We start from the raw sequence: 26,418 nt of genomic DNA on the forward strand, positions 1-26,418 counted from the left end.
TCAAACTATTGCACTAACCAAGGACAATACAAGTAGTAAACATCGAACCCCTACCCTGATCTACCCAATGGACAGGACATTCTCCAGTTATGTGGAGAGCAGGGACTGACTCTGACATGAACTCTGGTGCCCCATATCTGACCACTTCCCCTTGGTGGGGAGGCCTGGTGGCACTCAAAGAAAGAATAAGCAGGCTACCAAGATGAGACTTGATAGTCTATGACCATATAGTGGAGGAGGAGGTCCCCCTTGGTCTTAGACCTAGGGGAGGAGAATAGGGTGAAAGCGTGAGGGAGGGAGGAATGGGAGGATACAAGTAATGGGATAACAATTTAGTTGTGATCTGAATAAATTAATCAAATTAAAATCAAACAAACAAACAAAAAACAAAAAATAATCAAGACACTTCTTTAAGTTGTGGGGAGGGGGGCGAGGACATGACCCAGACAACACCAAAATTGCTACTTTTCATTGGTTTTGCAGTAAAAATTGTATTAACTGCCAACTTTTGATGACAACTACCATCTCATCAGCTTAGTCCCAAGTTATAACATTTTATAGAGCAGACTATTTTCCCCAATGTCTTTAAAAATTAGCTATTTGAGGCTCGTAACAACTTTTTTTTTTCTTACTAATAATGAGATAGTGATGTTGGCTCACCTGGAACTCACTAGGTAGGGCAGGCATAAAGACCCACAGCCTCTGCTGAGATTAAAGGTGTGTGCCACCATGCACAGCTTCTCACATTTTAAAAGCTTTCCTATAGGCCCCAGCAAAGTTTAAAATAAAAAGAACAGAAGGAAATGTACTGCAGCCTATGGTGACAGTACCATTTTAGCTGACATGACAAAGAGCAGTCCACCTACTCAGTCAAAATTTCTGAACTTCTTCCATTTGTTTATTCTGTAAGAAAAGTCAGATTTAAATAAAATGCGTAGTACTTTTAAGAACTAGATATACAGGGGCCGGGGGGGTGGGGGGTGGGGTGGCACACACCTTTAATCCCAGCATTCAGGGAGGCAGAGGCAAGCAGATCTGAGTTGGAGGTCAGCCTGGTCTACAGAGTGAGTTCCACGACAACCAAGGCTACAAAGAGAAACTCCGTCTCAAAACAACAACAAAAACAACAAAGCTACAAGTACACATTAAATTTATAATGTTCTTTAAATGAAATGTTGAAATGTTTTTTAAAACAAGGTAATGTTATGTATTCTTGTTATTTTTGTTAATTTTTCATGATTTTAAACTACAGTAAAGATGTTTATGCTCTTGCTTTGAAACATTTTCATCATTATAACTGAGCATTTGTGGTGTTGGGAATCAATCCCAGGGCAGTGCACACGTTAGGCAGGTGTTCCACCACTAAGCAACATCCCCAACCGCTGAAACACTCCTAATGTATCTTCAGTGTAGGATCCGGTATTGGCTCAAGACAACCCAAGACCAGCTCTCAGCCCAAAGCAGATTTATTGTCCCAAGAGGGACAAAGGGCAGGAATTGAGCTGACAAGAGGAGATAGAGAACAAGGGAGACAGGAAAGGTTTATCTGTCCCCTCCCCCTGGGGGGTGTTCACAGGGCTTACTGGCTTTTCCATCTTACCTTAAAATCAGAAAAATATCTCTTGAGTTTATGTGCTTCTTTTTAACGTGTTGAGAGCTTTTTAGCTGTCCTTTCCTGCCTCAAAGAATCTCTGCAAGTGCATTCAATGGAAATACAACTTTATGGAGAGCTGGACAGACTTGAAATAGTATACCCATAATGTAGCCTATTCGATTACAGAAGCAGACGTGGGCCAGTGGGGTGACCAGTGTGGAAAAGTACCTGCTGCACACCTGTGGAGACACACCTAAAGGATGAAGACAAAGGCCAACTCCACAAAACTGTCCTCTGACTTCCACACACATTCGGTGGCACACATGCCCTTCCCCAACAGTTACAAATAAACAGTATTTTCAAAAGCAGACACTTCTCTTTACATAGCTAATATTTATCGTTTTAAAAGGAAAAACTTCATTGTGATAATGAGATGTTATATATTAAAACAGCATGTTATGTATGATTAAGGGTAGATCATGCATACAATGGTAGGACCACAGATTATATGGCCTGGTGACATTGTGCTTGTCTTAGCTTATGTAAGTATATACTCTGATGTTTCAAACTATGACATTACCTAAGGATGCACATACCACTCAGACCACATACCTGCTATAAATAATGCACAACAGTATATCACAAAACATTAACTAATTCTGAGAATTTTTACATGTTAAAATTTCAGAACAGATTCAACTTCAGACTGCAATATCCTGCTTGGCAATGTCTGTTAGTATAATCTTGTATTTTATACCAGTAACTCTGATATGGCAAGCTCCGGAAAGACTTCTGAAATTTAGTGAAAGTTTGCTGTACATAGTGTACTGTAGAGTACTGGAACATTGGTTATGCACTAATATAATTATTAACTATTCTAAAAGTAGGTATTTTGAAAATATATTTTGAATGGTAATAGACTTGCAAAAATTTATTTAAGGAAATGTTAAAACATTTACTTCATAGTAAATTAACCACAATGCTAGAGGTCAAACCCAGTATTCTGAACATGCAGCTCTTCAATGTTTTGTTTTTAACTGAACTTCAATCTGGGACTGGGGAGATGGCTCAGTCATTAAATGTTAGGCTCACAACCAAAAAGAGCTGCTACACAATCATGAGGATGAAGGTTCGGATCCCAGCTCCCATGTGACAAGCCAGGCATCCAGCAATGTCTGTAAAATGCAGCTCAGAGGGATTCAACCTAAGGCCCCATTGCTGCACATGTACAAGTATGCACACACTATATTGTTTTTAAAAATCTGGAGTTTGTCTTTTTGTTTAGGGGAAAAAACACTCATAGGTTTTAAAAATGGGGTAAATAGGTCACACCTTCAATAACTAGAAAGTACATTTCAATAATTACACAATAAGTCATGAACTGCTTTAGTAGTAGCCTGAGCATCACTGACAAACATATTCCTCTTCATCTTCAACATCTGCATCTCTCATCAAGGACAAAATTAAATCAGAGCATAGACTCTTAAATCCACCTTGTGAAGCTGTCCTCACTGCTACTTTGTGTATAGGTAGAAAACAGCTGAAGAGGCACTGATGATCGGATAATCGTGTAACAAGCCTGGCTGCAATCACGTAGGCTGCCAAGTACTTTTCCTGAGGCTCACTTCTTTGTTATGCAGTAGGCCATGCCAGCTCCCTGCAGTGTCTGCTGTACAGTGGGCGAGGATAAGGCTTCTGTCTGCTCTTTGTGTGGCACCCTGCACAGGGCTCCATAAATGCCCATGTTATGAAGAAAAGAGAGATACAAGGCAAACCAGTCCAGGAACTAGAATGAAGCGGGAACAGAAACCAGAATCAAATTAAAATAATATTTTATCAAAGTACACACAATATCAAGTCAGAGGAAATTTAAGTCCAATCAATATAAATTTTTTTAAAATCTATTTTTTTTAAAACAAAGGGATCAACTACCACAAGTGTAACTAAGCACTGAATTGCCAAATAATTTTTAACAAATAAAAATTATTATTAAAGAAGGGGGCTGGAGAGATAGCTCAGCAGTTAACAACCCTGGATGTTCTTGCAGAGGACCTGGATCTGATTTCCTGCATCTGCTCACAACAGAGCGCACTCCAGTTCCAGGACATTCCAGCCCTATTCTGGTCTCCACAGGCGCTTCATTCACATGGTACACAGACTGACAATATACACATAAGAATAAAATAAGATGTACTATTGAAAAACAGTTTTTTTGAGACATGGTCCGGTCATAAAATCTAGACCACCCTAGACCGTTCTGTCACCCAGTCACTTCAACCCAGTCTGCTGCTGCTCCTTCCTCAGTGCTATGGCCACAGGCCCACACCACCATGCTTAGCTGAGGGATTTTTTTAAAGCTCATTAACTTGCTGCTATTTTGTAAAAAGAAAAAAAAAAGTCAGATAAAATTACAGGGAACTCATTTGTGAAAAAAATCATAAAAATTTCCATAAGAATAAGCATATAAGGTATTGACAGTAGCTTTCTCTGGGAAGCACTGAAGGGTCTCAGCAGACTGAAATGTCTTTTTGCCTCATACTCCTATATACTGCTTGAATTTATTTTTTAAGCGAATATGTATATTTTATAATAAATTTCCCTGAAAGGAAACAAAAATCTATTTGTAAATATTTTTTAATACTTTAAGCAGGAATTAAGAAAATGTATCTTCTCAGAAGGTAGGCTCACCCTTGATATGAGTAATTTACTCTTCCTAAATGGCCAACATATGATGCCTAGATTTGAAAAGTAATGTAATAATAGTAAGTTATATAATAAAGAGGGAGTAGTTGTGAGAAACTTTATTTTTTTATTTTTTATTTTTTAATTAATTTATTCATATTACATCTTGATTGTTAGCCCTTCCCGTTTCCTCCCATTCCTCCCTCCCTCCCACTTCCCCCCTTCTCCCCTCCCCTATGTCTGTGATTGAGGGAGACTTCTTCCCCCTATGTATGCTCTAAGATTATTGAGTCTCTTCTTGGTAACTTGCTATCCTTCTTCTGAGTGCCACCAGGCCTCCCCATCCAGGGGACATGGTCAGAAAAGGGGCACCAGAGTTCACGTGAGAATCAGATCTCACTCTCCACTCAACAGTGGAGAATATCGTGTTCGTCGGCTAGGTCTTGGTAGGGGTTCGAAGTTTACTGCCTATTGTGAGAAACTTTAAAATCAAAATAGTTTAGCCAGTGAGGACTCATGTTTGCTGAACAGTTGCCCTTTGATCCAATTAGCCATTAGCCAGACTGTGAGGCTGCACTCCCACCAATGGATGAGACCCAGGCACTACCCACATTAGGTCTACAATATAGAGCCTGCTGGTCTTGGTGTGCTTGCTGGCCCAGTCAGAGTCTTGTGTAGACTTCATGCAAAAAGAAATCTCCTTGCTGTGGTAAAACCAGAAGAGGAGGAGGAGAAAAAATTATCTTCCTGAATGATGACACCTAATCAAGAAACTTACTGATAACTTTTTAAAATGTGGAAAAAGCTTTTATATTAATATAATTTTACTACCATTTTTAATCAACACAAAATTATACAATTATCTTTATCATACACAGAATGTTTTGAAATACAGAATCAAGCTTTTTTAAAATATATTTTTTTTCAGACTTTTCTTTTATTGTGGTCAGAACACTTGAAATCTACTTTCTTACAAATTTTCAAAATATAAATACATACATGGTTCTAACTATCAACAACAAGGAACACAACAGAGCTGGAGAGCTTAACAGAAACTCTGTATCTCTTGACCAACATCTCTCAACCTTCTAGCTCCCATTTACACTATAAGTAACGCACACTTTTCAGGACTTCTACCAGTTCAATTTGTTTTTAAGATTCACATGTAGGTGAGATCATGTGATATTTGTCTTGCTGGATGCATCCCAGGCTCATCCGTGTTTGAAACAACATGATTCTCTTCTTCCTAAGAACCAATAATATCCTATCCTAAGGCTTTACTAGACTTAAATGCTGCGCTTTGCTGTGGCTCACCCTAAGCTGCTGTGCTAGGAATCTGCAAGTTAAGCAACTGTTCCCTGTGATGTGCATCATTTTCCCTGTCATCCTGTTCATCCAGGGCTTTCCTCACACACTTCTTCAATTCCTCAATGCCTTCTCCAGTAACTGTTGAGACAGGGATGACATGCTGGAACTCTACAGCCTTCTCTGGAATCATGTTTTTCCCAAATAAATGCAGAAAATCTGAAACAAAGAACAGGTGATTTTCATTGCCTTTTAAAAATTCAGTCAAAACTACGGGACTGACAACTTAGCACTGGAACTCCATCCCTGCTCTGCCCTAGCGAACAAGCTCTTGGGCAAGGGTGGTCCTTAGCCCACGGTAGGGACTTCATAAACAAGTGTTTAGTTTAAACCAAATAAGGAAAAAGTTAGATAAGTCACGGCAATACTTAAATAATAAAATTTGTTTGAGGAGGCCAAATAAAATGAGGAAAAATAGATACTCTGAAAGTTTCCATAAAAACAGTGACATCATTTGGAACATTCCTGCTTCCCTTAGAACACATTTGCGTTTTAACTTCTCTCAGGCACAGGCTTCTCACTATTTAAATGGAGGCCAGGCTTCAGTTTAAAAACTGCAGCATGAGGCCAAATAGTTAAGCACAGATTGTTTTATCTGAGCCACTTAGTGGCTAACAGAAGCTACAAGGCTTTATCTTCTCCCTAACACCACAACAGTGGAGGATGGGGGCAGCATACTGACTGCATGGGCCAACTGCCATATAAACTAAAATGGGCAGAGTGAAATCATCATGGAGCCTGCCGTCTAAGTTATAAAGAAATCCCTAAGAAAGCCCAGAGGGACAAACTCAACCACTGTGGCCCAAAGCTCCTATCTGCTCTTGAGCACTACCACGTGCAAGCTCAGCAGGCCAGGAGAAACGCTGAGCAGATAAGGCACATGAGATTAGGGAATGAAGACTAGTAAGGAAGGCTGATGTCCCAAGACTAACTTACTAACTCAGGGACAGTTCTGCCATGGACATGATGCAGGGGGATGATTCTCAAGAGAAGGAAAATGACTTGGTGCTGTTGATTTTACTAGCATGTGAAAGTCTGTTTTCCCCAGCTACCACAGTAACAGAAGGGAAAGAAGCAGGATTCTTTAAGGGCAGGTGGCCGCTTGCCATTTGTGCATGAGGTCCTCTCCTAGACCCCAGAAGCTGGAAGCACCATCACCACAGGATCAGCGTGTTCTACAGCAGTCAGTGTTCCATCTGTGGAGAGTCCCTGTGGTGGTTTGAACAAGAATGGCCTGTGTAGCCTCATATATTTGAGTCACCTGTAGTATGGCTGTCTGAAAGGGTTAGGAGGCATAGCCTTGTTGGAGGAAGTGCGTCGTGTGTGTGTGTGTGGGGGGGCACATCTGTCTCTGTCTTGCTGTCTGTGGATCACGTTGTAACTCAGCTACTGCTACAGTGCCATCGTGATGATAATGTGTCGTGGTACTGTCTGGTGCTTTGTATTTGTTAATTGCTTGGCCCCCAAGATCTTCACTGTTCTACAAGCAAACTTCATCGACACCAAGTAATGCTGTGTAACCTCGTCTCCGAATTATCCCTGATTGGTCAATAAATGCCTACATCTGGGCAGGGCAGAAGAGCAGTAGGGGTAGGTGGAGCTAAGGTTCGAGGGCTTGGGAAAGCAGAGGATCATGGGAGAGGAAGAGGAGAGACAGGAGAAGAGGAAAGAGTCATCATGGGTTAAACAGGAACTAGAAGCACGTGGCTGGGAGGAGCCTGCTCTGAGCATTGGTAAATAGAGAGAAGCAGCCAGATGGTAAACATGTGCAAGTATTTTGGGATTTTGGATGGAAAGTGGCCCAGATAGGAATAATTAAAGCAAGTGGCACGTGATGTGGGGCTGGGAGATAATCAGACAGCTCAGGGGGTTAGTTTCTGCCCAGTTGCAGTGTATAGGCATATGAAGAATCTAATGGGTAAAAGCCAGGCGGTGGTGGTGCACGCCTTTAATCCCAGCACTCGGGAGGCAGAGGCAGGTGGGTCGCTGTGAGTTCGAGGCCATTCTGGTCTACAAAGTGAGTCCAGGACAGCCAAGGATACACAGAGAGACCCTGTCTCAGAAAAAAAAAAAGAATCTAATGGGTGTCTGTGTACTTATATTGATATAATAGTGGGTTAAATAGTAAATGCTGTAATAATTATATGCATTAATAGTAAATATTAAAAGCATTTTTCTTAACAACAATGGACTAAGCCTCTGAAACTGTAAACAGGCCCCAGGTAAGTGCTTTCCTTTATGAGAGTTGTCAGGGTCTCTTCACAGCGATAGAAGAATGACTGAGACAGTCCCTCCAAGTTTCTTCATACAGTGGAAATATTTCCATTTAAGAATTTTCAGATAAATACTTTTAGTCACTGGATTTATTTTCAGTTCACATAAACACAGGACCAAATGTTCTCTTCTAAAGACTAATATTCTTCAGAGCTACGAAGTTAATGTTAATAAAATGAAAAACCTGTTTGAAACTGGCTCTAGGGGCTGGAGGGCTGGCTCGGCAGTTAGGAGCACTAGCTGCTCTTCCAGAGAACCCAGGTTCAGTTCCACCATGGCAGCCAAGAGCTGTCTGAAACTCCAGACCCAGAAGATCTGACACTTTCCACCAGACATGCATATGGTGCAGACATACATGCAGACAAAACACCCATATATATATACAATCTCAAAAAAGAAAATAAGAAAAAAAAAAGGTAAAACTCTAAGTTTGTTAAAATATATTGTGTACTAGTGAAAGAAAGTTCCAGGGCTGACAAAACCTGCTAAGTTTAACAGACAGTTGCTGACTTTTTCTCCTTTTACCCACATCTCCAGTATTTTGGTTTTGTTTTCTTTAAAAAAAAAAAAAAAGAGTTTATTTTTAGCTACTCACAATGGTATATAACTTTAATTGCAGCACTCTGGAGGTAGAGGCGGGTGGATATCTATGATTTTAAAACTAGCTTGGTCTACACAGCTATTTCTAGAGTGTCAGAGCTACATAATGAGACCCCATCTAAAAATACAAACAAAACAAAACAAAACCCAAGAAACAAACAAGAAGTTTTATCTTATCTTTAGTTAAATGCATGACTGGACATTGGGTGTGGAGATGTCTGTGTGAGCCTGAGAAGCATCAGATTCCCCAGAAGCTAGAGTTACGGCTGGTTACAAGGCCCCTGACATGGATGCTGGAAACCAGACTCTGGTCCTCCACAAGAACAGCATGTGCTCCCAATGGCTGGGACATCGCTCTTGGCCCTCTCTCACACTCTAGCCATATAAATTTCAGTTCTATAAAGCCTAACCTTTCTGACCTAAGTAATTTTTCTTTTCTTTCTCTAACTTAACTGTACTCATTCTGAGACCTGATAATGTAGGCTCAGTGCTATTTCAGGGCTTCATAAATTATGTGTTCTTTCTTCAAATATAGTTCCTTAGAGTAGAAACTATTACTTTTCTTCCTCATGATTTTTTTTCACTATCATTGGCTGTGGTAGTACATGCCCATAATTCCAGTACCTGGGAGGTAGAGGCAGAAATTCAAGGTGATCCTTAGCAAAACAGTGAATGTGAAGCAAGCCTGGGCTACAGGAAACTCAAAAACTTAACCCCTCCACCAAAAAACCAAAAGCAGAAGTCCCCACCACACTCTTCACACAGCTAGTCCCGCTGACAGATGAAGTGAATGCTGGCGTTACCTTCAGGGCTCTGGAGCTGATTCATCAGTTCCTGAAATTTAACATGGGCATCCGGCAAGTCCATCTTGTTAACTGCCAAGAGTGCAGGTTTTGCCTGCAGTTCCTCTTTGTATAACTCCAACTCCTTTAAATAAAATGAATAACCAACTAATTTTATAACAGTTTGTCTGTCTGTCTGTTTGTTTTCCTGACACTGGGTTTCTCTGTGTATCCTTGGCTATCCTGGACTCACTTTGTAGACCAGGCTGGCCTCGAACTCACAGCAATCTGCTTGACTTTGCCTCCCGAGTACTAGGATTACAGGCATGTGCCACCACTCTGGCTAACAGTATATTTATCAATGGAGATTATGATGATCTTTCTCTACAGCCCATTCATATCATACAAGGCAATAAATTCCAATAACTATAAACTAACAAAGCAAAGTCAGCAAATACTTCTTGCTAAATATGAACAGAATGTTAACTCATATGACTTCCCAGAAGCAGCTCATTTTGTGCCCAGAGTCAAACACAGGTAACACTCAACAGAGATAACTTATATGCTAATTATTACAACTGAATGTCTGTTGCATTCTTGGAAAAGGTATATATACTTAAAAGTAAACTTCAATAAAGTCATGGAGGTAGCTAAAGGATTTTTAAAAGTTGGGGGAGTTTTGGTCTCTTACTTTGAGTGGTTAACACAGCATTCAACTGCAGCTGCTAGTAAGTATCTAGTCTAAAGCATAAGCAGAAGATCTGGCCATCAGTTACAGTCTGGGCAGCCAAGGCACCTTCACTGTGAGCGATGAGAAACAACAACAGCAGGTAAGCTCATACACTACCTCTCCTGTTTAAATGCTAAGAAAAGTGCTGGGATAGCAGCTCAGTGGTAGAGTGCTTGGGTAGCATTCATGGTGGATCATCAGTACCTCCAAAAGGAAGAAAAAAAAGTGAGGAAAGTGTGGGAGTGGAGAATGTTTCAAGAAGATGCCAGAGCAGAAGAAAAGATTCACTGTGAGGGGACATGGAGCACATGAGGGTGTGTTGCCATGTAAGAGTTTGAAGAATGGGTGAATATTGAAGAACTAAAAATAGCAACTTTAATTTTTTTTTTTTTCCCGAGACAGGGTTTCTCTATGTAGCCTTGAACTCTGAGATCTGCCTGCCTCTGCAGGGATTATAGGTGTGCGCCACCATGCGTGGCTCTCAACTTTGATTTTTTCACTAATACAAAAATCTTTTTAAAAGGTGGTTATTCTGATTACTGTGTGACATGGCTACTTAGTGGGCTAGATGCAGAACACAGGAAATCAGAAAAGTTACCTTCATAAGAAGTATTATAGTTTCAAAGGCTGTTCTGTATGGAGTTACAGAAGAAAGCTGGAATCCAGAAATATCAACCTAAAAAGAGAGAAAAAACACAGAACATAAAATAGTTTGGTTTTATGTTTAGAAATGTTTTCTCTCAATAATTTAATAACTTCTTAACTTTAGTGACAATTTAGTCATTCAATACAATATAGAAATTGAGTTGTCATAATAACTATAAGCATTACTATAAAAGGACTCACTGATGAAAAACTAGTAAAGATGACTGATATCAACACAGGCAATCTCATCCTGACTCAAGCATCACAAACTAAGGATGAAAGATACTACATAAGAGTATGCCAAAATCTCAAGGAGTTAAACCTTGATAAGATGGCCAAATGTACACACAATACAGTCGCAAAGACATTCCCTCCCCATGTTACAAACAAATATTACCTACTGTACTGTCCCCCATTGAAACATACTGGAGTGATGTTTACTAGTACAGTCACATACTGCTTAATACCAGGGCAACATCCTGAGGACGCAGCCAATGATTTTATCACTGTGTGAATTCAGAGTGTGATCACACACCTGAGATGGCTGTGATGTAATCAGGTTGTGACACCATTTGGCACTACCATAAGATATATAACAGTCCATCAATAATGAAAACATGGTTTGTAGCACATTATCTTTAATCTTACTTACAAAGCATTTCTAGGAAAAACATGTTACATTAATATGTATATGACTTACAACAAAAAGCAGCTGTTTGGTTCTCTCTAAATGCTTGAGGAATTTGTGGCCCATTCCTTTGTTCATATGTGCTCCTTCTATCAAACCTGGGAGATCAGCTACTGAAATCTAATACAAAATTAATGATTTGATGATAAAGAAAAAGAAATGAAACCAAGTTCAATTTATTCCCAAATTCTCAAATTTCATATATATTTCCTAATCAATCACTCTATGACATCCTTGAAATAAATGTTGAAATCTTTTATTAGATATGTGAGTACTATTTAACACATTAGTCTACCAACTTGTAGATACTGGGGGGTTAGTTTAATATTTATTACTTTAACTTTTACTTTACTAATAATATAAGTATGTAATTTCCTTCTTTTTCTTTCTCTTAACTCAAATGATTAATAAATTAGTGTGTAGATGTTTGGATTGTGAAGGCACACATGAACTAGAATATATGGACAGGCAGAGGACAACTCTAGGCAATCGGTTTTCTCTTGCCACTTGTGGGATCCAGGAATTGAAATCCCGTCATCAGGCCGGCGTGTGAGCTCCTCTACCTATAGAGCCATCACACTGACCCTGTTAGTCTGTAGTTCTATAAGCTATATTGCACTTAAGAATTTTTTATAAAACCACAGCTTTTAAAAGAATTCATTAGGATTCCCATTTAGCAAATACAGCTCTGTATTTTAAGGTTTATATTCCATTTGTAAATGGCAGCATTGCTCCTTTTCTGCTCACTTAATGCCAGCAAGACTACTGGCTATTCCTACACAGTGAAACATGCAGTACCCGCATCATCCTGCAGGTCACAATTATTAACAGTCGCTTCACACTTTTAAGCCTTGCTGTGCACCATCACCATCACGGAGGGAATGCTATTACAAACAAATAGTCAGGGCAATCCACAAGACATCCAGAGTGAAGTCTCTGGGGACCCGGCATAGTCTGTTACTACGGTCCCTAGCCCGCCCAGATGATTGGAGATGTGGTACGGAAGAAGCACAACAGCCATGCTCACTGTGGAAAGAACCCTGAGTCTGAAGGGAGGCTCTGGCTGTATGATGGAGGTGTGTGCACATCAAAATTTCCTTCAGAAATTTCCATTGATATCCCTTAACATTAGGTATAAATAATGTTATTTTCTTCTAAATATTGTTCGTTATGTTCAACATACACTATATGCTGTAAGTTTATTTAGAATTTAATACTCTAACAGTTGGTGTGTTTTGTTTTCTAATTCTCTCGACATTACACCACTACTCAGGTCTTTTGAATTGTGCCTGAGAATTTCATCAGCAGACTCACTCATCATTGCCATTTAAGGTCCATACTTCACATGGAGTTCATCCTAGATCTTGTGTATGCTGTACAATTTGACGAATAGCTAATGCATCATTAGTGATGGTATCACATGGGATAATTGCCTTATCCCAAGAATCCTCTGGGCTTCATCTACTCATCCTTCCTTTCTGCTTTATCTTGGCAAAGTTGACCTTTTTGCTTTTGCCACAGTTCACCTTTACCAGAACATGAGGAGTTGAAATCGGAAGAAGATAGCCTTTTGGCTTCTTTATGCACTCAAGATTTTATGTTTTCCTGGCTTCATAATCCATTAATTTTTAAAACTGACTACTCCATTCTCCAGGTATAACACAGTCCATTCACATACTGAGAATCTTGATTGTTTCCAAGTTCTAGTAATTATGAATCAAGCTGCTAGACATGTGAGCGTGCAGGCTGCTCTGTATATGTAAAGAAACTCTACAGTTCTTCCCTACGAAGAATATAAGCAAACCGCAATGAAACCTTTTCCCTTAGAACCAGAAACAGCTCCCACAGAAGTACTATAATTTCTATAGAAAGTCCTTTCAAAAACTGGAGATTAACAATCCCTGTGGTGGTAAAACACGAATATGTACTAAGAACAGACTAGGGAAGACATAACAAAGACATAATTCTATAGGTATGAAGTGACCATAACCACCGGAAAAAAATAAAATTTTTGTTTTACTATAATACTACTGGGCTGAATTACTTTGTCCACAGTTTTACTTATCATTAAAAAAAAAGTCTGTTTGTTTTTTCCTCCAGGACCATAGATGCATGTAAATACAAAAGCCCTACTACCAGTTACAAGCACATACTGTTCTCAGAGAGCATCTGAGTTTAATTTCTGGCACCCAGGCAGCTCACAACTGCCTATAACTCCAGTGACAGTGAATATGACACCCATCTGACTTCCAGCAAAAACATATATACACATGTATGTAAATAATAAAAAATATATTTTTAAAAGCTCTACTACTAAAATAAATAAATAAATAAATAAATAAAAGACCAACCTGTTTGAAATCATTGTACATAATCTTTCCAAGCTCAGGCCTTAGTGTTGTAACTGAAAGGAAAAATAGCAGTAAATTAAGGAACAAATAAAAGACTAATTCTCTAGAAAAATGTGAACATTATATATAGAATGAATAATATCTATCTTCTGCATATTTAAACTCATTTTAATTTGTTGAAATGGAAGCTACAGTTATCTCTTTCATTTGCATTTTCCTTTAAAAAAGACAGAGACATCTGTGCTCTGGCCTAAAGTCCTATTGTCTGGCCAGGGGCAGTTTAAGAATTTTGGGGGACCAGAATTTAGGTTCTGATCACAATCACTGGTTTTGCAGTAAAAATTTTCTATCCTTTCTCCTTAAAGAGTCATTACCTGTATGTATTTATGCATTTATTTGGGGGAGGGGACTTGCACATGGAATGGTATGCATGTGGCGGTCAGAGAACAACTTACAGGACTAATTGTCTCTTTCCACCAAGTGTAAAACTGAACTCTGTCAGGCTCAGCAGCAAGGCCCTTTACCCACTAAGCTGCCTCACAGGGCCCAGTAAAATTCTCTGGCCTGCTCTCTTGAGCTGTTCATATGCCTATCATTGCTATACTAGGCCTCTCCTGGGACTTTTTGTCTTTCCTTCTGTCATAGCTAATCTGACCTGTCAACTTGACAAACCTGACAAAAGGGGACGTCAATTGAAAAGTTACTGCCATTGGAAACATACTAAAGCATTAATGAACCTAGAAAGAGTAGTTAGTATTCTAGTGCAGTAGCTAGATGACATACAGCAAAAGATTAGGTTAAAGGTATTGACTGAAAATGATATTATATTTGCCATTATTAAGCAAACAAACAAACAAAAAACCCCAACAGAATGGCTATTTTATTTATATTTATACATATTTATATTATTTTCCAGATTATTTTTTGTTTAATAAGGGCAAATATATCATATTCACTCAATACCTTACACACACACACACACACACACACACACACACACACACACACACACAAGTATGTTGCAGAATATTTGATCACACTGTGAACCCCAAGATTGTGTACTGGAAAAACCTGTTTCTAGTTGTACTGTGGCTCAGCCCTAGCACATCCTTTAATCCAAGAACTCTGTTTATTATAAACATGTAATTGTGTGGCTCAGCCCTAGCACAAAACATTGGTTCAAGAGCTTTCTGTAAACAGAATTAAATAATGTCAACCCTAGGTCAAGAGGCTGAGTAAGCAACCAGTTAATAGGGAATGAACATATGGGAAAACCACAGAAAGTGAGAGGAAGTCCAGAGGATGGATAGAGAATTGCACAGGAAGTAGAAAGGAGGGGCATTCAGTTTGGCTTTCACCCCAGCATCTGGCTTCTTAGTCTTTACTGGTAAAATCCTATGTTTGGGATTTTGTTTAAAAACAACAATAAAAACAGCGGCGCGCGCATGCACGCACGCGCACACACACACACACACACACACACACACACACACACACACACACACACACACACACACACCCCCTGATGGAGTAAGCCCTAGTCTGCTGTGGGCAATGCAACCCCTGAACAGGTAGTCCTGGGTATATAGGAAGGGTAGCTGAGCAAGCCAGTAAGCAGCATTCCTCTGTGGTTTCTACTTCAAGCTCCTGCCCTGAGGTCCTGCCCTGGCTTCCCTTGATGATGGGTTATAACCTGTAATCCAAATGAACTTTTTCCTTTGCAAATTGATTTGGTCATGGTGTTTATCACAGCAAGAGAAAACACACTAGAACACCTCTGTTTTTCTTTTAACGAGTCCCAGGTGTGGTAACAAACATCGACCATGTAACTAATAAGAGTTTTACATGAACTAATTCACCAAATTCTAAGTTTTGAATGGTTTATTTTCCAGATTACTGCCATTCTGTGGGGTTTTTTTTTTTTGTTTTGTTTAATAATGTCAAATATTTTAATCATATACTCAGTCAATACCTTTAACCTAATTTTTCCTTGTAGCTCATCTAACTAGTGCACTAACACATTAACACGTCTTTTTAGACTCATTAATGCTTCACACCAACCAATTTCAATATTATAGGCTAAGAGAACTTTTGGAAAGTCTGTTTTATCCCTTGCATAGTCGTCTAAATACGGTCGAGAGTTAAGAGGAAGAAAGACAATCCGCGTGGTCCCTCGGGTTAATCCGCCTTTATTCTCATGTCCCTCCCTCTGTCCCTTACTTCATTTTCTTTAGACAAACTTCTGTAACTGCTGACCAAGGGCAGGCCGCTTTCATGACTTTACGGCCTTTTCCTCTAGTCTAAAGTCTGATTAGTCATAATTAGTATCCATGTCTCAGCCTAAGCACATTCCCTCAAGAGGCCTCCAGCAGCTGCCTATGCTCTAGCAAACACTCTCCTTCCCTTATATTTAGTTATCAGTGACAGGCACACATAGCTGATGTCGCAACATTTCTGTTTGTTTACCAGCTTTTCTAGCAACATAGTCTAATATGGTTCCTAGAAAGAAATTCTTATAAAATTAATAAAACATTAATGTCTGTCTTCCCATGGTCTATAACATGAGCTAAGTAGCTTTAAGATCCTATATAAACCAAGTAAGTGTCTAACAGAGGAATAAATGCAGCAAAGTTCCTAAAAAGGACAAGAAACTTTTGTGAGGGCTGTAGCAGTCTGAAAGATAAAAAGGAAATGCATGGGTTCTCACTGCTGAGAGCTTTCAAGCTGCAGCTAACCTCCGAATTTGGGTTAGTCTTACGCAAAGAAACGCGTCCCACACATTGAAGTACACCCGTTATACTTACATGCATAATCTGCAATCGTAGGCCTCGCATGGGAAACTCGACTTAGTAAGGAGGACTTTCCAGCATTTGGGAATCTGAAAGAATACATTGTATGTGTGTGTTACAACAAATACCAGGATAACTAATAGTTGCATCTTTCTGAATCCCCAGCATTTCAAGTGTTTACTGCTCTGGTTGGCAGTGTGAACCTGGGAAAGCGAGGCCTAACAATGAGGTAGATTAAGAAAAGTCTCATGCACTAGCCAACTTTATTCAGAGGCAGGTTCAAGATCTTCTGGGCCTACAGAGTTTCATGACCACCAGGGATATATAGAGAAACAGCCCCCTGCCCCTTTTTGTCTGTTTGTTCTGTATGATTTTGCTTTTCTCTGAGCCAGGTTTTTCTGTGTAGCTCTGGCTGTATTGCAATCAGCTTTGTAGACTTAATTCAGAGATCCACCTGCTTCTGTCTCCTCAGTGCTGGGATTAAAGGTTTGTGCCACTATTAATGGAATAATTTGGTTTTCTGTATAGGCCTGGTTTTCCTAAAACTCACTCTATAGACCAGACTAGCCTCAAACTCACAGAGATATGCCTGCCTCTGCTTCCAAACCAAAAAAGAAAAACAAGGGAAAAAAAAGTAGAATCTTGACTATTTATGGAACTAAAATTTAGATATAGGAATTTTACAGCTCAGTAGTAGAATGTATACTCTACATTCAGGAGGCATAAGAGTCAATTCTTCAATCTGTCACCACAAGATATTAAGTTTAAAAAATCTTGGAAACCTTGAGAAAAAAATATACTTTATATAAATAAAGTACTTATTTTTTAAACTTATGTAAACAAAATAAAACATTCAGGACTGGAAAAACGCTGTGGGGATAAGAAGAGTCTACTCTGCTTTTGCAGAAGAAGAGTTCTGTTCCCAGCATCCATGCTGGGCAGCCCACAGTGCCTGCTGAGGCCAGAAGAGGAAGCTGGAGGCCCAGGAGTCACAGATGGTTGATTACCATGTGGATGCTGAGAATTCAACTCAGGTCCTCTAAAGAACAGCCAGTGCTCCCAGTGGTGAGCGTGCTCTTTAGTCCCACAATTCACTACCTTTAGCCAAACACTAACAAAACATGAATGTGTTTTGGATTGTGAACATTTTCAAATAATAGTATATATCTCTCCAGTTGTACACATATTTTTCTTACATTTATTTGTGTTTGTATATTTGAGTGTGGACATGCAACTGCCACAGTACATGTGTAGAAGTCAGAAGACAGTTTTTGGGAGCTGATTTTCTTTATTCGCCATGTAGGTTGCAAACATCAAAGACAAACTGTCAAGGTTTGCCCAGAGCCATCTCGATGGTCTCTTGATAACTTTTTAAGACAAATTTTTGCAAAGTTAATTATAATTGCAACAAATTAGAAATGATATACGTGTCACTGGAAAGTTGGCTGGGTAAACTGTGTATTAACCGTTGAAAAGCTGTTCTTAATGTCATGCAGATTAAAAGTATATCAGTAACCTATGAAACACAACCTTAAAAAAATCAAGGCATAGTTTATTAGTCAGGGTTCTCTAGAACAATAAAACTTATACCACCCAGTACTTGGAAGAGGACTTAGACTAAAGTGAAGATGGAACTGAAAAGCCCAGTAATTCAATTAGTAAGCTGAAAGGGCAATAGAATGAAACAAACAGAAGGCAGAATATTGGGAATCGAAGCTAAACTTGAGGATCTAAACAAAATAGACGAGGAATATGAAAAATTAAAACACAGAGTAGGGGAGTGCAGAAACACTCAGGAAATGTGGGACATCATAAAAAAAAACCTTTCTATTATAGGCAAACTTTCTAGTTATAGGTACAGGTGAGGGAGGAGAATCCCAAATCAACAGCATAGACCAGAGCTTCAATGAGATCACAGATAAAAACTGCCAAACTAAGGAAAAACCCAACCATAAAAATACAAATAACACATGGAACACCAAAGAGACAAGACCAGAAAAGAAAGCCTCTATGGAGCATTGTAGTTAAAAAGGCACAGAACAAGGAAGCACATTGAAAGGTTGAAGAGAAAAAGCACAAGCTACATGTAAAGAAAAACTCATCAGAATAACAGTTGTTTTCTCAAAGGAAACATAGAAGGCCAGAGCAATGCATTCCACATCCTACAAGACTATAAAGGCCAGCTTATCTGTCATAATTGAAGGGTAAAGAAAAACTTTCTTAAAAATGTCTATCTAATAAACTACGCCTAAGGAAAATCAGGAAGCAGTATTCAGGCTGAAGAAAGGAATGAGCACAAGAGGCTGTGGAAGGAAATACGAGAACATAGAGTAGCACTGAAAACACAGACAGCCCCCAAGCCAACAACACAGTGACCACTCAACACACACCTCAAGAATAACTTCAAATATCAATGCCCTCAATTCCTCAATCAAAAGACACAGGCTGACTGACTGAATGGATCAAGAAATAAAATTCATCTATATGCAGTTTTAAGGAAGCACACCTTATCTTTAAAGATAAGCCCTGTCATAGAATAAGAGGATGTACAACAGTACCCCAGTAAACAGGACCACGAAGCAAGCGGGAGTCACATCTTAATAGCTGACAAAATAGACTTCAAACTAAAACTAATCATAAGAGATAAGAAGGGACACTTCATTCTAATCAAGAGACATTACTATGCTAAACATGTATGTACCAGATGCTTGGGAACCCAGTTTCATAAAATATGTACTTCTGAGTTTAAATACAGATTAACATCAATCCATTAATAGATGATTTCAATACTCCATTTTGTCTACTAGACAGATCATCTGAACAAATATTAAACAGAAACATCAGAATGAATTAATCTACATCATATATCAAATGGACTTTAACAGATATTTACAGAATATTCCACTCAAACACAAAGAATATACATTTTACTCAGCAGCACACAGACACTTTTCTAAAATATTCCACATCCTGGGACACAAAACATATCTTTACTAACTCAGAGATTGAAATAACTCCTTGTATCCTATCTGACCAATGTAATAAAATTTAAAATTCAAAGCAAATAAATTTCTACTAAATATACAAACTCATACAGATTAAACAACTCATTTCTGAATGATGAATGGGTCCAAGAAATCAAGAAAGAAAAAAAAGGAAGTCCTGTAACTAAATGAAAATGATTTGAGCTATCATGAAGATATTGAGAACTAACCCAGGTCCTCTGCAAGAACATCAAATGCTCTTAACCACTGATCCAGCTCTCCAGTCTCTCTCTCCCTCTTCCTCTCTCCCTCCCGACCCCCCTTCTCACACACACACACATTATATAACAAATATATGTAGCTTTTATGTCATCTAAGGCATATAACATATAATATGCAAATAATACAAAATAAGAAGTCAACAGTCAACAAAGAGGCTATTATAGTTAAGTTTTACAGGAATCAAAAGTTACATGCAGAGCCAAGGATGATGACTGTGATGTTTACTTTTAATTGTCAACCTAACACAATCTAGATTCAGGGGAGAGGAGTCTCAGTAGGTGATTATCTAAATTAGGTTGGCCTGCAGCTAAGTCTGTGGGAGACTATCTTGATTGTATTGGCTGACATAGACAGACCTAGCCTGAGAGTGAGCAGCAGCATTCTTGGGTTTGGTTTCCAGGCAGTATAAAGTAGAAGAGATCCTGATGAGCATACACGTGCATCTACTGCCTGTTGTCTTACTTATTTTTCTCTTGCCATGACAAAACACCATGAGCAAGGCAATTTATAAAAGAAAGAGTTTAATTTGGGACTCACTGTTGCAGAAAATTACAGTCTGACCATCCTGGCAGGCAGCATGGCACTGAAGGAGTATCTGAGAGTTTACATCTTGAACCACAAGCATGAGGCAAAGAGAAGTATCTAAGAGTGGTGTGGGCTTTTGAGACCTTAAACCCTGCCCTTGCAATGACACACCTCCTCCAACAAGGCCACGTCTCCTAATCCTTCTCCAACAGTCCACTGCCTAAGAACCAAGTATTCAAATATATGAGCCTACAAGGGCTGTTTCCATTACAACCACCACACTTGTAACCCCAGCATCTGAGATGCTGAAACAGAAGGTTTAGTTTGAGGTTGGTCAGGAAATGTATGGTAATTTCCAAACCAGCATGTAAAACATAGAGACCCAAGAAGGACAGAAGCAAGGAAGGGAGGAAGAAACTGAATACAGACTTTTTATCACAGAGATATACTGTTAGAATTTGTACCTCACCTCTTAAAATTTTAAGAGTCAATTGTACTTTTAGCACAGAGTACTAACATACAAACTACATAAACTAGAAATACTCACTGCCCAAATTTCCATTTATTTTGTGGTCTTGAATTGTCTTTTTGAACACAGTCTAAGAATATAAATGACACTTACCCTACTAGGCCAACATCAGCTATGACTTTTAGGTCAAGGTGAATTATTTGCTTCTGGCCTTTCAAAGGTAAGAAATTTGTATGTAATTTACCACCGAGCCCACCTTTAGCAACTAGAATTCTGTCTTCTTCTTTATTGAGTTCCCCTTTAAGAGGAGAGAAAGACAACAAACATTAGTAAATAAAACCAAAAATATGTTTTATTTTGGGTTTTTGTACAAATATATGTCACGAAATTCCAATTTAGAAATCTATAGAGCTAAACTGTAAGATTTAATATCTTTAAAAGTATAACCCTTTTGATATCAGCTCCCTAGGGCTGGCTCAGAGGTAAAGTGTAGCATGGACACAAGGCAAAGAAATCCTGAGTCCAGAAAAACTTTTTTAAGTAGTTAAAAGGAAGCTGATTACTCTTAAAAACAGGAGTATCCCTACCTCTTTAAATCCATCTTAAATCGAGCAGTACAATTTTGGATATATTTTAGATACATTAAAAAAAAACTTTAGTAAGCTTGTAGCTAGAGCTTATAAATGTTAAAAAGAAAAACCTTTCTTCTGTGAAACAGCTTGGTGTGTTAAGTTACTGTCACCAACCGTGATGAACTCACATGATGGGAAGAGAGAACTGATTCCTGAAAATTGTCCTCCAACCTCCATGAGTGTTGTGTCACAACACACAAAACAAATAAATAATGTAAATTTAATGTTAAAGAACATTTTCTTCTGCAAGTTAAGAAGTTATTTCCTGGATTCATTTTTGGAAAATGTGCTCACTTCTCAGAAGCTTAGAAGCCACAGAACACTCACCTATGACTTTACCATTTTCATCAGTCACTGAAATACCCACAGGCACAGGGATTTCACAGTCTTTTCCTTTGGGGCCCTTCAGTGCACTAACTCTACACAAACAAACAAACAAACAACAAACAAACCAACAAAACATCACTAAATTAAATGATTTACAAAGGCTTACAAAGTATTTACAATCAACCCTTCTCATTAGTACAGATATTAAAGGTTAAACATTAAGAAAAGATTATTCTTATTTTTTTAATTTCATACTATGTCCTATAAACATGGAAATAAACTGTTATTAAGTTAACCACTAAAAGTCATTTTAACCTGAAATGAACTAATATATTGCACATCTGAAATACAAAGATGACTGCTACACTCTAAGTAAAGTAGAAAACCCCAGCAAAATGTCAACTGTCTAAAAAACTGACCATAACCAGCAGTGCGTAAGTTACAAGAAGCTAACTGGCTACTTTAAAGCTGCTATAATGAAAATATGTTGGTATAATATTTTAATAGTAACTCCACTTGTAAGAATTTGTCAAAAAAAAAAAAAAACTGAACATGTGAGAGTCCCTACACAGATATCATTAATACACTGTGAGTATGGCAATAAAAACAAAACAGAGCAAAAAACCAGGATCAACATTCGCCTAAAAGGGCAAAAGATCAACTGTTAATTGCGAATCTGTGATACACAGCTTTCTGAATAATATTTAGGCACGAAAAGGTTAAATACAAAGAGGAGGCTGTAAAATATTGTGCTTTCATATTATTTCTTCCTTTTTTTTTTTTAGTGTCCAATGAGACTTTATTTCTTCCTCTGAACTTCTTTTTTTTTGCTTTTATTTTTTTTATTTTTATTTTTTTTCTCCTTTATTAATTTATTCTTGTTACATCTCAATGGTTATCCCATCCCTTGTATCCTCCCATTCTTCCCTGCCTCCCATTTTCCCCTTATTCCCCTCCCCTATGACTGTTCCTGAGGGGGATTACCTCCCCCTGTATATGTTCATAGGGTATCAAGTCTCTTCTTGGTAACCTGCTGTCCTTCCTCTGAGTGCCACCAGGTCTCCCCCTCCAGGGGACATGGTCAAAGGTGAGGCACCAGAGTATGTGAGAAAGTCATATCCCACTCTCCACTCTACTATGGAGAGTGTTCTGTCCATTGGCTAGATCTGGGTAGGGGTTTAAGGTTTACCGCCTGTATTGTCCTTGGCTGGTGCCTTAGTTTGAGCGGGACCCCTGTGCCCAAATCTGCCTATCATAATGTTCTACTTGTAGGCTTCTAGGACCCTCTGGATCCTTCTACTTTGCCATTCTCCCATGCTTCTCTCATCTAGAGTCCCACTAGAATGTCCTCCCCTCTGTCTCAGTTTCCTTGTAAGTGAAGGCTTTCATGGGACATGCCCCTTGGGCATATTATTTCTTTATGCTGGACCTAATATACAAATGCATAATCACTGTTTTGTACAACACAGAAATGTATTAGAAAAGTCAAGTCAAAGGAAAGAGTATTTATATCTGGGTGGCAGAATTATAAATGGAAGGCTTTTTATGATGGTGAGTTGCAGTACCATTGCTGAAACTCTGCCCAGGGGAAGTCTGGTGGAAAGTGGGCTCAGATCATATCTAGTGTCACAGAAGACATGTAAAAGGGAGACTGGCAGAAGAAACGGGCAAAGGTCAAAACCAACAAAATAGTCATGTGAGATTAATGCCTGATTAATCACAAAAAAATGGCAAGTTATTAGTAACATATTATATTTGTATATAAAAATGTTAGTAGCTATATTCTATACTGTTTTCCCCTGAGGAATTTGATTCTCATGAAGCTAAAAATCATCGCATAAGCACTTACCGACTGTTTGCTCCTCCTCCAGCCACAAACCGTTTCTGAGGATATTTGTTCTTAAGCTGCTTTAAGGTCATATTCTTTTGGGCTACTACCCAGACGTCACCACCTTTTCCACCTTCTCCCCCTAAGCGAGGGTAGCCCATTCCACCACTGCCTCCCTTGGTGAAGATTCTTACGTTATCAATGAAGTTCCCATACTTGAAAAGAGAGAGAGAGAATATTTATACACCACATGTTCTTATCAACTTAACGGTTCTCGGTTCACTCTCCTGAGGCTTCTTTGCAGAAAGAATCAAAGCTTTCAGTATAGCAACTGTATAGTCTTTTCTTAGATCACCCCCTTTCCCCAACCCCCCTTCCCAGGACCCTCTCCTTCCATGATTAATAGATTCACCTATCCATGCTTTCTCCTGTGCTCATTCTAAACCTCTCAGGGGGAATCTCAGTAGGTACCAGTTAACTCTCACCTAGGAAAAATATAAGCTTCTGCTGGGCGTGGTAGTACATGCCTTTAATCCCAGCATTCGGGAGGCAGAGACAGATAGCTGTGAGTTCGAGGCCAGTCTGGTCTACAGAGTAAGTCTAGGGCAGCTGAGACTAAACAGAGAAATCCTGTCTCAAAAAAAAAGAAAAAAAGAAAAAATGAAAGAAAGAAAGAAAATATAACCTTTAGTAGTTCAAAACAACTAAAAGCAGAACTGTATTTCATTTACATTTGAAACCCTTTAGATAAGTAACTTGTTGGTGGGTATCAGTGAATGATCCCACCAAAATAAAATTTTAAAAGCATCAACAACAAAAATCTGTTCCCTCATATAATTACCAGTTTATCTGTTCACCAAGACTAAGCAAATGGATGGCTTTTTTTTTCTGTTACTGTAATTTTTGCTTTTCCAAAACCCTAACTCCTTTCCAGTACCTCTGTCCTCTTAGAACCGTGACTGTTAACTCCAAATGGCCTTTCCATGTTTCATCATCCATTTGTAATGCATCCACCACCATGAGCTAAGAGCATCTTTTTCCTCCTTTAAATGAACCTGATGTGTTTTCCCTCTACTCAGAAACAATCATGGCTTTGGGGTTTTACTGCTTATGAAATAGTAAAATTCATAGTACTGTCTTCAAAGCCCTCACCCTACCTTCCCAGTATTATTTTTGTTTGCTGTAAGTTCCCCCATTCTCTGCACAGTCTCTCTGCCACTCTACTCACGCCGTTTCCTCTTCTTATATTATCACTGCTCTTTTCTAGCATAAACCCACCACTTTCTGGTGTCGGATTTTCAATGTATTTCCAAAATAATAAAACTAAAATATGGTTTCCGGCTTAATGATCTGAGGTACCCTTGGAATACTGCTCTCCATGACTCTTGCTCCGACTTTGCTTCCTCAGAAATTGGATTAAACCTTCTGACATCTTACACTGCATTTAGTTTCCCTCACTAAATCAGTAACTTCGTATAAAGCTCTTGGGTATAATCCCAGGCTTCCAAATTACAGAGTAATTCTTTATATTAATATTCACATTTTTGGTAATCTGCCACACTTTTGGATACTAAAAATATCTGGGGGCTTAAAAACCTGAAGATTTGATGACCCTGATATACGAGTGCTAAGGGTTTTGAAAGCTGTATTCAATATGTGACCTTTTCTTTACTTCCTAGATTCGTCAATTTTATTAACGAATTTCCTTTGTAAGGAGATTAATGGCTGTTAGTAACAACATAATGGCTTATGTATGTAAGATGACGTCTAGCTTTCAAAAACCATGACTAGTTAGTTCATTTTGATTTTTTTAACCGAAGCTGTTGGTTGAGAATTGTTATGAAAACGACAGGCACTAGATATCTCCGTAAGAGGCACATCAATTCCACACTTAGGCTTCCAGAAAAAGCCTTCAGAACCACAGGCAGGTACCCCAGTTCTCCTCCCACATGCTTGGGGAATTTTTTTTTTAAAGGAATTCTCCAAAGCCGGACCCCAAACAGGCCTAAGCAAACAGAGACACATTCTTCTCCCAGGACAGAGGGACCCGAGGAAAGATAACCCGGAAGGAGAGCGGCGAGACCCCAAAGCTGGGGGCGGAGGAGGACGCCAACACGGACCTTTCTCAACAACACGCAGCCGCAGCGAACCATGAGCTCGAGGCGGGTGAACTCCCGGCCGCCGCAGAACCCGCACAAGTTTTGGTTAGGCGCGCCTTCTGACGTCACTACTGGTCGCCGAGGTGACGCCTCAGCGGATCTGCGCGTGCGTGGTTTAGTGCGTTCGCGGAAGACTGGCGAGTGCTTTGGGCTTTCTAGATGTCAAGGGGTGGAGGAAGCAGAGTGAATGCAAAGTCGAGATACGTATTAGTTAGAGGGCCAAGGAACAGTAGGACTCAGAGTAGGAACTTCTGGAGCTAACGTTTTGAGCGCAATGCGTTGGCGACTGTCCTGCTTCACGCACATTTTTATGGTAGCTGAGGTGCTAGGATTTTCTGTCGGTGAAAAACCCTCCCACAGGAGTAAAACCAAACGTGTCAAGGACACCGAGAGCCCTACGAGACCGCTGGGTGACGACCTGAGTAATCTCTAGCCAAGGCTTTACCTTCAGGAACCAGTCACTGAAAACTTGAAGCACAGAGGGATTGAAAGAAGTCTGCGGATCTTAGATCTGTAAGGAGAGTCAGGCAGCCAAGAGTTTTCACCTGTCCTTTGAAGGCGTTGTTGGAACATGAGAGATTACCATTCCTTAGTTTGGGGAGGAAGCATGAAAAAGAGATGAATATCAGGTCCCACTCACCACCTCTCTGCCCTGCCTTTTAGTGAAAAAAAAAAAAAAAGTGACAGGCATACTAGGAAGGTCTCCCTATTA

General features: G+C 39.2%; 1 protein-coding gene across 1 annotated transcript; it reads right to left on the reverse strand.

Moving 5' to 3' along the window:
- Positions 1-5,061: 5,061 nt before the first annotated feature.
- Positions 5,062-25,774, reverse strand: GTPBP10 (GTP binding protein 10). The gene is made up of 10 exons (XM_084784373.1): positions 25,668-25,774; positions 23,569-23,762; positions 21,720-21,811; positions 20,914-21,058; positions 16,516-16,589; positions 13,712-13,764; positions 11,373-11,480; positions 10,626-10,703; positions 9,319-9,442; positions 5,062-5,800 (listed from the first exon to the last, which is right to left on the reverse strand). The coding sequence occupies exons 1-10, from the start codon at positions 25,698-25,700 to the stop codon at positions 5,592-5,594; spliced, it is 1,110 nt and encodes a 369-aa protein (XP_084640499.1). The 5' UTR covers positions 25,701-25,774; the 3' UTR covers positions 5,062-5,591.
- Positions 25,775-26,418: the final 644 nt, after the last annotated feature.

This window comes from Acomys minous (assembly GCF_964271855.1).
Source record: "Acomys minous genome assembly, chromosome: 6".
Lineage (NCBI taxonomy): Eukaryota > Metazoa > Chordata > Mammalia > Rodentia > Muridae > Acomys > Acomys minous.

What these genes read in the sequence shown, in the direction of transcription:
- GTPBP10 (XM_084784373.1), bottom strand. Translation starts at nt 25,700, where the DNA reads ATGGTTCGCTGCGGCTGCGTGTTGTTGAGAAAG. An exon ending in GGAGGAGGAGCAAACAGTCG is followed by an intron (nt 21,812 to 23,568) that starts GTAAGTGCTTAT and finishes TTGTTTGTGTAG; the next exon opens with AGTTAGTGCACTGAAGGGCC. An exon ending in TACGATTGCAGATTATGCAT is followed by an intron (nt 13,765 to 16,515) that starts GTAAGTATAACG and finishes TTTTCCTTTCAG; the next exon opens with TTACAACACTAAGGCCTGAG.